General features: G+C 34.4%; 1 protein-coding gene across 3 annotated transcripts in view; it reads left to right on the top strand.

Annotated features, from left to right (window-relative positions):
• Positions 1–15601, top strand: part of LOC149085624 (uncharacterized) — a 73604-nt gene that overhangs the window by 35496 nt on the left and 22507 nt on the right. For all 3 annotated transcript variants that reach the window (XM_089233774.1, XM_089233773.1, XM_089233775.1), the window contains exon 2: positions 14677–15353. In XM_089233774.1, the coding sequence (XP_089089900.1) occupies positions 15107–15353 (247 nt within the window). In that variant the 5' untranslated portion in view covers positions 14677–15106. The remainder of the gene's footprint in view (positions 1–14676; positions 15354–15601) is intronic.

The following is a 15601-nucleotide window of genomic DNA, read 5'->3' as shown; positions in this document are numbered from 1 at the left end:
GAAGACGCACCCATAGTGTATCGAAATGCTGTAGGAATTCATGGCGTTTTCCTCCTTATTTGCCTTAATCATTGGTTCTGTCTTTGATTTACGAGGGAAAGGATTATTACAATTCTAAATTGCAAACGTATTTAATTGCAAATGTACACAAGATTGGTAAATATCCAATCAACAATTGAATCGACAATCCAAAGACAAAACTAGAATAATTTTTTGGCAGTATTCTAGTGTTTAAAATAAAAACAACGAAATAGCTGGGACTCGTGTCCCATCTCTGATCATTTCGAAGGGCAAAAAAGGATAAAGCAAAAGGGTGAATTTGGTTTCCGACCCATGCTTCAGAGAGTGTGAATATGATTGCGTATTAATTGCGTTACAACAACACTAATTCTAATTGGATGTGCGCATATTTCTAAGACGGTCACTATAAAATCGAAACCGCCGAGTAGTTTGCATCAATTCCATTAGTATATATATATATATATATTTCTAATTAAGCCGGGTGCAAGCAGCTTTGTTCGAACTTCAGTAATGAGAATTAGCTGAATTTTATCATTAATGAAGGCTTGTGCATTCACTGGAACTCATTTCATCAAAACCTCATTTTATGCTTCTATGTCAAAGTAGAACACTCAACTCCAACATGCGTTGGTCTGAATAATTTTGCATAAAATAAAATTTCCGGATACGCGATTTCATTGGAGTACATAACACATGTTAAATCTAGCTTAAAATGTTTCAGAAATGTGTTAAGGTGCAGTTGACAATTGGGGGGGGGGGAGGACGTGGAGAAGGAGATTACAATAATATTTCTTTTTTTATATAACGTGATTATCACGTATTCCCAAGAGATCCTTACAACCTGTAATTAAATAAATAATCTGAACTGAATAAAAAAATAACAATTTTCAATACTTTTTTGTTAAATCTGCAACAATAACAATTATCACATTTACAAGAAAAATTAACAGAAATAGCATTAAAAGAGGGCCTGAAGTTCAAATATGAAGATGAAGATGACTATTAATTTGGTTGTAATAATTAATATATTATTAATTATAATATATTATAATATATATTATATAATTATTATTATATAATATTATAATAATAATATTATAATATATAAAATATATTATAATATTATAATAATAATATTATAATATATAAAATATATTATAATATAATATAATAAATAATATATAATTAATAATAATAATAATAATTAATAAACTATAATCTGGTTGCAAAAGCAAATACTTTACCTGGACTTTATGGGATATACATTGGAACCTCCCATAACGGACACTCCCCGTTTTTAGCGGACACCTCCAGTTACCAAACACTTTTTGAATTACGTCAACGGGACTCCGTTTATGCGACTGATTATTTTACTATCCATTAACGGACACTCCTCGTTAGCGGAAAAAAATTTCGGTCCCGTGAGTGTTTGTTATCGAGGGATTCTAATCTAGCTCAAAATTTTTCATGTGTGAGACGTTTCAATGCAGTCACAAATCTTTCGACAAAAATCGAAATCATCTACAGATATTCAATTGTGAGGATTTGAGAATGCTGCTTAGTAAAACCACGCGAAAGGCATCACACTTAGAAAATATCTATTAATAATAAAATTATTTTTGTTAAAACTAAGTAACAATTGTAGTTTTGTGTCTGTTTTTTTTAAATAATTTTAATATTAATAGATATTTTTTGTGTGATGCGAATATTACTTTGACCACAGTCAATGTAACTATATGCATATGTTTTGAGCTGTATGCATATGTTTATATATAATCTTATAATTAACAAATTTAATCCAGATTAAATTAACATAATAAATAAACTAATTTATTATGTTTTGTAATGAAGTTTACTGTAATTTTTTGAAAGTTTACATTATTTTTTGGTCCTACACATTCTGCCGCACGAGGCGAATAATATGGTGCCGCTCTTAAGATACGACTATATGAAAAGTGTTTTCTTTCTTTTCCTCTATTACTTTGACACAGTGGTTCCCAAAGTGTTGGTCACGACCCCTTTGGAATGGAGTAACGTTGATGATTCAAGATGTTGTGAGAGAATTTCCTAAATAAAAACGTCCTGATGAGAGTAAATATATCAAATCAATAATAAATCTCTTCTTTGAAGGGGAAGGGTGGTCTCATAGTGGGCGCACCTGTTTACATTTATTCCTACTAGTTTTAGAATAATGTCTGCTCTTCAAAGAATTAATTGAGCTATTTATTTAGCACAAATATATGTATATATATATTGTATATATCGCATTAAAATTCTACATAAAATTTACTAAACATAATTTGAAAAAAAATCTTATTCAATCAAGTAGACACAAATGTGCCTTTGCGCACTTCTATGAGAAAACACGAAACTTAATAAATTAATATATTTATTCTGAATCAAAAGACAAAATTGATTTTTTTGAAAATCCAAGAATTGCTCCTCTCAATTCCTAGTTTTTAAAATCGTGATTCTCCGCGTTATGCTGCGTAGCATAAAAATAAGTTTTCCTACCGTTTTATTTATACGTTGTTGCGAAATTTTCTAGCGAACTGACATCCTTGAGTTCATACGTTTGTGACCAAAGGCGTAAGCGGGAGAGAACATGGGGCCCGTTCCCTCTCCAAGACGATCAAAAATTAAAAATATTTTTAAATATTTCAGTAAAAAAATTAAAATATCGAAAGAAAATACGTTTATACTGTATGCTATCCTTATCAACTTCTGTTAATTTAAAATGCTTTATGAAGGTTAGTAGGTCAAAGTTTCTTTGGAAGATATTTCTTGTGCTCCCCAAATCCAATGTGCCCCCTCTAAAGGTCAATCTTGCGTACTCCAATGCTCGTAACTAGGGTGCCTGGTATTGTAATATGGTCTTCTCGTGGTGCAACCTGATAACACAAATTCTACCACAAGTCTTAAAACGCTTGATAATTGCTTGACGCAGCATAACCTCGAAGGTGCTTGCACCAATAAAAATCAATCCAATCCGAAGGTGCATATGCACCCTCGAATGGTTAATGGCACACATAGCAGCAAATCTGTCGAAAAAATATGGTATTCGCTTTTGGTGAAGTGCTGTTGAGCGTTTTCTAAAAACGTCCTGTAATGCCTTTGCTATTGCGATTCAACCACACATTCTATGACCAAAAGTGCTTGTCTTATATCACCTCTTAAAGTTTATTCCATAAATTTAGAATCACCCTGTATTACATATGAGAAACATGGATGAACTAGAACGAACCTCTTCCGCCACCTATCAAATAAAACTGTTACAATTATTGGATTAAAATCAGCGACCGGATTTTGATTAATGCACCGCATGAAAAAAACAATAAAGATGTGATATTAGTTAATATTTCATAAGCAATAAATAATATTAGTTGAATTATTAGTTTTGACTCGAAATTTTAACAGTTCCTATTTATTCGTGATAAAAGAACGTCAATAAAACCCGCAACGTGTAGCCATCCTAAGTTTTCGGTGATTAGAATCAAAAACAGTATGAAAGCCAAGGACGGTTACACTTTCCCGAGTTTTACTAACGTTGTTTTACCACATACAAATAACAATTGTTAAAATTTCGAAGCAAACATGATAATTTAACTAATATTATTTTGCTCATATTAACTAATATCTCATACAATATTGATTTTTTTTCATGCGGCACATTAATCAAGATCCAGTTTCTATTTTCAATCTGAGAATTGTAAGTTTTATGTGATCGGTGGCAGGAAAAAGGGGTTCTACTTCAATAATGTTTTTCCTACATTTAATATAATATTGTACTGCATAATTTTTTTCAATATTTTCTAGAAAGCAGATTTTTACTTATGAAATTTTATTTTTACCCGTTTATCGGTTATGAACAAAAGTGCCTTAGAAAGGCATTTTTTCATGGTGAATAAGTTTACAAAATATGGACGTTTAAAGTCTGAGAATGCTGTACACAGTTTTTTTGGTGTGCAAAAAGAAAAAAATTCCCTATATTGTATAAGGCAGCATGCTATTTTATCATTCCGCGCAGATATCCAAATTCTGTGAGCGTGATAAAGAGCGAAAAGATCCTAAACAAAAAAGAGATGGAACCTTAATTTTTTTTTCAGGAACCAGCTTCTCTAGAGATAGGTGACACTTTTGGAACTGCAAGAAAGGAGGCGTGTTGAGATGAATTAAGCATTGAATAGCAAAGAGTTGAATACTATTTTAACACTGAATATTATATTTGCCCGCACTTATTTCTCCACTCGCGCTTTCACATTCAAAATTATTTCCATGTGTAAAAATTTCCGAGAGTGAAAACACACTGTCATAATAAATCTGTCACAAAAAATGCCGTCCCTGTAATCATGCTTCCCTAGACGGCTGTCTCGTTGCCTCTGTAGAGCCTGTAGAGCAGTGATTCCCAAAAAAATGTGGGGGTTTTGCGAGAGATTCTCCAAAATAAAAACGTCCAAATAAGAAATTCATTTTTATTTTAAAAATATGTCAAAACTAAGAAATGCCTTTATACTCAGCTGAGCTAATTACCATGTATCATACAATGTAATTTTATCAAATTCTCTCTCTCTCTCTACTTGTACAATAATCAATATATTAAGTTAATACTTAAACAGGGTGAAGAAGAAAGAATCAAAATTGTATATTTCTTAAAAATTACAAACACAGAATGATGTATGGGTAAAGTAATATATGAGAATATAAAAAGGGGGGGGGGATGCCTACGTTTTATCAACAATTTTTGTTAATGGTCGATTTTTAAGTGTAGAATCATTTTGAGAAATCAGATGATTCTTTCTTAATCATTCTGTATACGAAAATCAAGGATCATACAATTCGCTACATTTTCATTTTGCATAAGGAACACGAAGTACATCAAAAAGCCAAATAAATATTTATACAGTATAAAAAAATGAATGTCACTAAAAGTCAGTATCACTTGATTAAAACAGAAACAAGTGTACCGAAAAGTGCTTTCGAGATAGCACATTTACTGACAAAAAGTCGGATTTCTCTTACGGGCAGGCTATGTGTAGGGATCGCTGATAAATTTTTTGTTCAAAAATGGGGGGTCACCCTTCCAAAAGTTTGGGAGCCACTGATCTAGATCAATGGTTTAGAAGGCAGCAAGTAATTTTCAAATGCGTTTTTTGAAACTAATGTCAGATACTACAGGCAGCCCGAGTGGGGCAGTGGTAAGGTGCTCGTCTTCTACTATGAAGGTTACCGTCCACGGGTTCGAATCCGGGAAATGACACCAGGGACAAATTCTTTACTTTCCAAACCTAGGGTAACCACCGATAGATGGCGCCTTCATTTCCCACTCCATTATTAGGAAATTGCCGTATGGTGATATACGACCCGAGATGGTGTGTCTGTAGATACCAGACTAGACTATGTGTTCGGAATTTAAAATTTTACAGCCGAAGACTGTATATATACAACAGACTACATAATACTGTTTACAACATCATTGGTCTAAATTTAAAATATTGGATTTTTTTTCAAAATTCTCACGTATTGCTTAACGAAAATTTAAATATTTAAACAAATATTTGGTTTACTTATGCGGCAGATTTGTTATGCGGCAGATTTTGGTGTGAATTTGTAGCGAAAGCGCAAAAATAAGCTAATTTCGAGAACATAAAATACAATATCTCAAAAAGTTGTTAAAAATATCTCAGAAATTTCATCGAATATAATATTTATTTTATACTCTGAATTTTTTTTTATAATTAAGACCACAAGTATTGTAAAAACCGCGTAATTAATAAAAAAGTACTTCGAAGGTTGTAAGTTGCTTAAAATATCTAGCAATATTACTATTGCAATATTTGAGGATTGCTTTCGTCTTAGCTTACCTAATTCGTTCATTATATTCGTATGATCATGTGAAAATTTTTAAACATGAAATGGAAAAACCATGAATATTATCGCTGCCGTATCTATGAAAGATCGGTGCCAATACAATTTATGTAATATATTCCGTTAGATTAAGCTCAGTAGTTGTCATTAGAATAATACTGACACTACTCCGACCTATGTAGCGCCCGTTGTGGTGGTCGTATTTCATTGAAATTTGGCATTTACATTATTTAGACCATGGAAAAAAGGGGAATGCGATAAAAAGCTCCACTTTTTACTTGGTGGTCAAAAATTGAACTATTTTTTTAGTGAATCTTTTCCCCCATAGTACATATATCCTATTTTACCAAGTTTCATCAAAATACCTCTATCAGAATGGGCGCTACATACGTTTGAGTAGTGTCAGTTTATTTATAACCACCCTGTATTTTTGAGCTGTGTATTTATTATCTGTCTAAAAAAGTTATTGTCATTTGTAATCGGAGCAATCATTTTGAAATACTCTTCATGATAGATCTTATACATACTAGTATTTTATAAATTTCCACAGCATGGAAAAGAAATCACATACTTATGATTTACGATATTGTTTCATCACCGAAATGCGTTCCGAATTTATCAATAATTTAGAATGCTATGCTATGGGGCTCAGGATTTTCGGTAGTCAGTTCTCACCGGAAAATAACTGGTGCATCGCGCATGAAATTCAAAAGGATGTGGGAGTAAACCTCGTCATTTGAACTCAGTGAAGGGTGTAGATATTCAGGCATAGGTTTTATGTATACGGCATGAATGAATTTTTCACCATAATATTTTCATATCAGTTAATAGATCTTAACTCTTGTACATCTACGGGAATATACGTTTCGTGCACAAGATGCACAAATATTTGTGAAAATACAGAGTCATTTTCAGATAGTATCCAAAATTTCGATTTTTGTCATTTTAAATACAAAAGACCAAAAAAAATATCATTTTTCCATTGAAGGGTTCTAATTTGAAGTGTTCTCGCATTCCCAAAACTAGACTTAAAATTACAATTCGATAATCTAAAGCCTAGTTTCCCAAACTTTTTGTTCCATCGCCCTTCTTGAGAAAGTTTTTCTTTTATTGCCTCCAACACAAGCTAATACATAGGATCCTATGTTATACCCGTAGGTTCTATCACCCCCCGGACCATTCCATCGCTCCCAGGGGGCGATATTTCCCACTTTGGGAAATACTGCTCTAAAACAAAACTGCTCAACCTTTAGAAGAGTGTGGGCCACTTCACTAGTTTAAAAACGTATCGCGGCCCACTTAAAGGGATCTGCAACTGTGCCGCAGGCCGATTGAACTGGATGATCTAGAACTGGGTAGCGGGATATTCAAGCAATCTGTAAACATACCGCGGGTCACTTAAATGATCTGTAAATATGTCGCAGGTGACTTAAGTGATCTGGGAATTTACTGTGGGGCACTTAAGTGACCTGGAATTGTGCCACGGGTCACTCCAGAAGTATGCGAATATGTCGCGGGTCCCTTAAGTGATCTGGAATTGTGCCGCGGAACACTTAAGCCACGTCCAACTGCACAGCGGGTCACTTAAGCGATCTAGAAATGTGCCGCGGGTCACACAAGTGATCTGCAAATTCGCCCTTCAGTTCATTTTCACAGTTAGGTTTGAGGTCGTGGGCCACATCAGATGACACCGAGGGCCACATTTGTCCCGCGGGCCATGAATTAAGCATGTGTGCTCTAAAGCATTGAAGATTCTTCCCTTTGTCGGAGATGTTTTATAACGATACTATTCTTTTTTATAGCCATCTGACCTTGATGTTCATATCAAATTACGATCACCAGCTTGGTAAAACGCTCGACGCAATACACCTGAAAATCAACAACATATGCCGCAGACGGCAAAGAAAAGAAAAACAAATGATCAAGTTCAATCCTCATTCCTTATGTTAAGCACGTTTCACTCGAGCACGAATACTATAAACTACACAGAATAGTGTAAAGAAAAAAAAGGGCAATGACATAACACACTTCCGTTTGGTGGACGTCTTGTAAAGAGATACACAGAGATAGAAAAAAAAAACCCTGTGCACTATGTTTTAATTCGAGGAGTGTATATCGTAGTTGTGCATCAATTAGGCCAACAGGAGTGAAGGAGCAATCCTGTTTGGCAACTATTACTACTCCTTTGCGCAAAACTGTTGGATGAGGTCGGAGCCGTTAGCAGATTGTCTCTATTCTTGATGATTCTACAGAGTCCCCATCTCTTAAACTACTTGTTAAACAGGTGTTTGTTCTGTTGGCGAGAAGTAATTACCTCACTTATTATAGGTTTCCACCGTCGAATGTCTTTCTTCAGAAGCAAAAAAAAAAAATTTTTTTTTTTTTACTAGTGAAGTGGATGATTATGATTTTATGGGATTATATACACATTTAAATAGCGATTATCATCGTAATCATTTTTATAGTTTAGTTCCATAATTTTTGAATGATGAGCCAATTTTTTTTCTTACTGCTCGTTAGATTCGCATCCAGTTTCTAAGGTACCGTTTCAAATTAGTTACCAGATTGGCAATAAACTTATGGTGTTTTTATTCGTTACATACCATCACTAGGACACAGGACTGTGAACGATCAAAAAATAGATGTTGTTTTACTATTTAAAACAAAAAATTTAGAGATCCTCTCCGGGATACTTTGATTACTCGCTTTTTGTTCTACGAGTGGTAGAAATCAAGACATGTGGGAATATGTGTGACGCAAAATTGAAATTTCACCAGTTTAAAGGGACTTTTAGCCACGTGACTTCATGTTTATCTCATACGTTTTGTGTTCACGTGTATTTCTGCAATACAGTAGAGTCTCGATAATCTTAGGTGGATGGGACCGAAGCCAGCTTGGATTATCGAGAAAATCAAATTATCCGAAAAACAATAAAAAATGTTTTAAATGTTGATTTCAGTTAAAAAAAAGACAAAAAAAACCAGTACTATATAACATATTACTATATTTTTAATTCTTGAATAAAATATAGATGCCATACGATGTGTTTCAAAAAATGAAGAATGTGAAAAATGTGCGAAGATGAAAGAGTGATTGAGAAGAGTTAGGGATGGGATTGATTGATGAACGACGCTGAGACACTGATAGCTTTCAACTGCTTTTCCAATGATTTTACGTAAGCAATTAGGAGGCAATGTCATTGTCTATTCCATCACGAAGAAAACGATCAAACTTGCTTCTCTTCCTCAATGACCCCCCGAAAATTAAAATGGTTCACGTCCATTCAAGGCAGTCTCATATTTTATTACATCGGTTACCCATTACAGAGTAACGCAGGTCGGTAAGATACTCACCTAAAGTACCAAAGGATGTTTAGAGGTGTCGCCAGTTAGATACCCTGGGTTCATGTTTGTCAGAAACTTTCCTGACACGGGAGTGCAACAGAAACGTCGATATGACAACAGAAAAACATTGCTACCGCAAGGTGTCCAACAACGAGGGGATAGCGCATCAACCTCTCGGTGAGTATATACATAAAAAAGGCTGCCGTTTGGAATCGTCAATATATTTCAAGTCCCGGTCTAATGAGCCCTCGTGTGCAGAAAATGACCGTGGTGCCACAAAAATGATCAAAGTTAATCATTATAGGGCTGGGGTCTGCCTAGCTACTTTCAAAATCAAAATTACTGTAAAATACGTACATACTACGTAGTATTCCTTGAAGAAAAAATAAAAAAGTTGGGTTCTTGGAGGAAAAAGAGTCTCAAGAGAAGGAAATTTGAAAATTTTCAATGTCTCAGATTACCCGCAAACTCGAACTTTCGGGGCTCGGATTTTCAAGGCTCTACTGTAGGTCTATCGGCAGAGTTCACGGAAGCAAATTTTTGGTGAAACTTTCCAATAATAAATTTGGGCTCAAAGATGATTTAAGTATTGTCACGGCTTCAGATAGACTGAAGTCTTAGCAATTCTGGAACGATTGCGTTGAATGTGATGCGTGTGAAATAAATTTGTATAAACTCATCTGCTGCTGCCTCCAACATATTATTTTCAAGAGAAGTTTCAAGTTTACACTAACTTACCGCAAATACGTGTGCCAATGGATAGTTTGATTCTTCCAAAGTGTCGGTTAGCTCAATAATTTCCACCAAAAACTCAGAAACAAAACTCAACTGAAGTCGTATATCACAAGTTACAATTAAAAATAATTCATCTCCGGAAAATATTACTGCCTATTTTCGCTTTAAAACGTGTAGATTATAAAGATTTCGCATGGAAGAGTAGTGAAAATCAAATTTTTCGCATTTATTGCGTAAAAAATTAGCAAGTTTCTCATTTACCGCAAATACAAAAATTACGTATCCCTAATGATGACAACAAATTTTTTACTAATGAACAACTGAAAGAGATTGGTATCCAGCTCATCACCCCTAAGGTAAACAAGACGGCTTATGAAGAAAAGTATCCTGTCTAAGGTCATGCCAATAACGTAACGAATTTTATGTTAGCTGCGTGTGTTTACAAAATACTTATAAAGCTCGTCATAGCATAAAATGCTTTAACTCCAAAAACTGTCCTATTTTATTGCAGAAAAAGTGAAATGCTTTCTGACTTGAGCTTAAGTTTTTGCTCATAATTTTTTTATACGATAATTTAACATTTATGTGCTCGTACTTTCATCATGATCATCTCCATCTGATATGAAGGATGTAACTTAATACCATAATCTCCCATATTTCATAAATCACGTATATTTCAAGCGAATTTTTTTAATATAAAACACATCATACACGGCATTCGTTCTTTCATAGTTTTACTGTAAGTTATATATTATATCAGTTTCTTTTATATTTACGACAATAAAATTTATGATTAGAGGATATTGATATATCGTAGGCTTCGGCGTGATTTTTTAGTGTGTACTTAAATTTTTATTTTTTATTTTTTTTACTACTTGCCGATTCGCAACAATGATAACCATGTTTGATTGGGAATCTCTTAGAAAGGATTAAAAGGCCAGAAAAGGTTAAACCACTAAGTGAAGATGTTAAAATAGTCATGTTTTTTTTATAGGTCAAGTGAACGAGCTCCTGGCTCGCAGGGAGTTAAAGGTTAACCAAACACTAGAATAAAATTGCCCATTGCACTTCAATTAGCTTATTGTACGGGCTAAGGAAATAGCTTTACGTATTGAAAATATTGCGCGATAAGTGGATGAATACAACTCGCACATATACAGTTATTTACCATACACTAATCATGTTTAAATCAATGTTAGCAGGAACGCCATCAATCATATTTTATTGCTTTCTTTACCAAGTAATGAAAAATTAGCTTTTAGATACTGAAATTTTTGAGTGTTCAACTTCTGGAAGTTACTGTACATGGAAAAATAAATTTTTCATTGTTTATTCATCTACAGCCGTTGTTCTCAATCCGTACTTCGTGGGACACTGATACTCCATGAAGCCACCTCAAGTTTTCCACGAAAAAATCAAATACACAATTAAAAATTGTTGCAAAAGAAAATCAAATATAGAATAGGCTAAACAATTGATAATAATTTTTGCAAGGCGGATTTGTAATCAGCAAACGCAAATGGCAATCAAACTTTCTAGATGTTATATGTGGTACTGTAAACTTAATTAACACCTAATTGCTATGAAAAATGTCATATCTGACCGAGTTTATAGAAAAACCAAGCAAGTTACTTAAAAAATTACAATCAATCCATCAATTATTTCTCCTAAAATCGAAAAGGAAGGAAAGGAATTATATAGTGTAAATTTATACAAGAAAAATACTTTGAACGCGATTTTCTCAGATTGCAGTTTTTGAGTTCCTCCGTAAAAAAACATGCACCGAAATTTCTGAAACTTGGTAGGAATAATATTTTATATGACATGTGTGTCAGTAAAATGAACCTCAAATGTGGATATCTGACCATTCGTTAAAATTTTTTTGAATTTTAAAAGTTTGAAAAAAATATAAATTTCGAAAAATCTGAATTCGACATTTTTTTAAAAATCCTTCCCATTGGTCAATTGCTAAATCCGAGGTTCATTTTACAAACAGACATCGAGTACACAAAGTTCTACAAAATTTCAAACTTTTTGGTGCAGTAGTTTTTTGTAATCTTACTGTTGAACTGCAAAATCTTCAGAAATTCGATCTCAGAAAAACACATTAAAAGTTTGTTTTTTGAATACTTTTACACTGTCAATTCATTACTTCTTTCTTTTATTTTGAAAAAAATTGATCAGTTGATTAACAAGATAATTTTTGCATCGATTTGCAATTGAGTGAAATATATTTTTGAAATAATTTTTGAAAAGCGACATAAGACTTAGGAGTCGTGACACCCCCTTAAAGCTTATGTTTTATTATGTGTTCCGCGTAAAAAAATGTCAGTTTAGTGTTCTCCGACTTCTCAAAAAGATTGGGGACCAAGGATCTACAGCAGCGGTTCTCAACCGGTGCTCCGTGTGCACTTCCCAGGGGCTCCGCAGCGGTTGCGTGCCCTGTGTGACCAAATCTTTTTCTATTGTTCACTTCCATAATAAGGGGCCAACAATATACGCGAATTTCTCTTACATGAATTGGATTTTTTCTTTTTTATTGAGGAATTTCCCTCATCATTGAGGGAATTATATAATTTATGTCAAAATATATTGCCATATGTTCGTATTTTATATAATTTATCCCGCAAAACTATTTCTTTTAGTATTTTAACGATAAATTAGTCGACATATCAGCTCAAAATAGTGCACCGAAAATGTAAAAATAATTTTGGCCAGGTTTTCGGATAAAATACCCCACTATGCATCGTGTAAATCCCATAAATGAGATATTGAAGAAGGTCATATAAACGGTATCTACTGTATATAGAAATGTCCTCTCCACTTGTCAATACAAGATTCATCGAAAGACTGGTTATTTGTGGAGATGAAGATTACAAGAAAATTCTACTGTATTCCTATAGTTCCACCTATATTGGTGATATGGGGAAGTTTCAATACAAAGGAAGAAAGGAGAAATCTAATCTAAAGATTACTCTATTCACCAAGATATCACAAAAGAAAGGATTTGCCCAAGTAAAGAATGGAGAAAGATTTGGTCGCACAGAGCACGACATCTCCGCAGCCGTTCGAGGAAAATAAAATCAATCAGTAAATTTGATAAATAAATAAAAGTTGAGAACCGCTGATCAATACATTTACAGTATATGAATTTATTCAAGACAAATATACCAGGTTTCCACATAATAGCATATATTACACCTTTCAGATAGATTTAAGACCATATACTACCCATTCATGATTTTCAATGTTCTACGGTGTAGGAAATAGATCCTTATAAAGATTCTGATTCTCTGGACTACCTTCATTGCCGTCCACGCCCAACTAGAGGAAGGAATCAGATTTTCTCACTTGATTAATGATTTGCTACAGGTCATATAGGAATTGCTTCAAGCATGTCGGGTCCTAAAAGTAATCAAAGCAGCAGAGCACGTATTGAATGGAGATATCCAGCATTCTTTGAATTACATCCGTTCTCTTGTTAAAAAGGGGCAAACTGTGTGTGAGCACTTTTTCAGGGCACTTACATGGGCTTTTGACATTGATTTCTTTGTCATCAACGATGACTGATTTAGATCTCTGTTAGTAGGTGACAATCATTGTATTTTTCTTATGCGATATTTTCATCACAAAAAAATAGTTGTTTTCTCGAAGTTTTTCTTTGAGAGTTCACATTTGGTCTCACGGTTTTGTATGATACGTATACTTGATGCCGGGACGGCTCAAGCTTACCTGCCGCCCGGGTGAAAAGATTCATATGCCGCCCCTGAAGGAAGGCAAGGCTTTAGCCTGGGTGACCATAGTCAAACCTGATTTTTTCAAGTACAAAGCCACACATAATTGTTTACTGAACAAAACGTAGATGACCATACGTTCCGCTTTTGAAGAAACTGAACATCGTTTTGGTTTAGGATTATTTTACCGTTCTTAATCACGGCAGATAACTTGATCCACATTACAGTTCTTAATGATGAGATGAGCCATCATTACCATAGCCCCCACAACTTGCAGCAGGTTCCCTAGGCTGGGCCTGGGTCCTTTGACGGGAATTGAATAAACAAAAAATGACGAGAATTCTATCGGACATATCAGTTCCGCCCATATGAGTGTCATGAATAACTACTTACACTTATCCTGTAAAGAGGATGTATAACGAGGCTACTTTTATTATTTTATTAGGAAATATATTTCAAATTCGTTACTGGTGATCCAGAGCCGGACAAGAAGCCGAATTTTTCATTTGCCTTTATTTTACCGTTCCAGAAAAATTACAGGGCGTGGGGCCCAAAATGCACACTTGCCTCCTTGTGAAAGTGTACATTCTTGTTTCTGGTATTACGATCCAGGTTCTGTCTGTTCCTTCAAGTTTTTTCAATATCTTCATCGTCACAATATAGCGTTATGTCATGTGATGTGCGATTTTACTATTGGGAATATTTAAAAGTTTTGGCGTCGTAAAGCCCAAGCTGCTACTCCTTACAACCTGCCGCCCGGGTGCACCCTCATTTAAGCCGCCCCTGCTCGATGCACAAAAACCTGATCAATTATTCAAAGTACACGATAGTTTGGAAAAATGTGGTTACTTTTGATACATTTGATAAAGTAAATAAAGAATATTATTGTGTAGTTTAATTTGTTACAAGGATTCTCTTAATTGTAAACTTATGTCATAAGAAAGCAGTGATTTTGCATTTTTCTTTTCTCTTTTCAGGAAAGTGTACATTCAAGAGATATGAGACATATTTAAGACACACACCTCTGCTTATTCTTCCGCGTGAGTTTTCTAAAGAATCACAGAAAGGATTTCCAGCTGCATCAAGTACAATGCATGTAGAATGCAGCATATTCAGCTGATTAACTATTCTTAGGCCATATAATATTCAAAGAACCAATATGGATTTTGGGTGATGAAAGAAAGAACACAAATATATTTAATATCAACAAACTAAAGTGCAAAAACAATACAATACTATTAAAAATTTTGTCGCTGTTTCCTATTAGAAAAGAAAATATTTTCTTCATAATGAGTTGGGACAGTGGAAGGAGGAACATCGAATCAATTAGATTCGTAAATTTAGTCAAAATGATTCGAGATATAAGCATCAACATGGGTTGTGAGAAACCATCATTGTGATACAAATATGTTTACTTGGACAATCGTGCTTTGTCTACTGGTCATACCTTCAAAAGTGTGTGCAGAGACAATTGGGCACGTTACGCGGGACTATTTTGGAGACATTTTCACACTGGGTGACTGTTCTCCAGGTTCTTGTGACAGTGGAGGACGACGTGCCGCTCAGATACCTGGTGAAAGATGCCGGTGCCAATGTGCTCCAAGCCATTACACTTTCAGAGAGGATATAAGACAGTGTATCAAAGACGTAGGAGGTAAGACAACCCTCAACCCTTTATAATGCGTTTCATATCAAGAATATTTGTATTTGTAGATACGCGTATTAAAATTTGTGGGGGAAATTATTTACGTTCTGAAGTAGTACTTACGAGTGCCAAAGCCTCCTAGATACTACTAGAGTCTCTATCTAGGAGGCTTTGCTCATGCTTAGAAAAAAAATTGTTTTATACGACAGAATGTATTACAACCATGACTTCCTACGCTAATGAAGATGGTTAAAATT

The sequence above is a fragment of the Pholcus phalangioides genome, unplaced genomic scaffold, assembly GCF_987345545.1.
Source record: "Pholcus phalangioides strain wild (caught in Gottingen) unplaced genomic scaffold, Ppha-v1.0 ptg000007l_1, whole genome shotgun sequence".
Taxonomy (NCBI): Eukaryota; Metazoa; Arthropoda; class Arachnida; order Araneae; family Pholcidae; genus Pholcus; species Pholcus phalangioides.
This window is presented reverse-complemented; position numbering and strand designations above follow the sequence as displayed.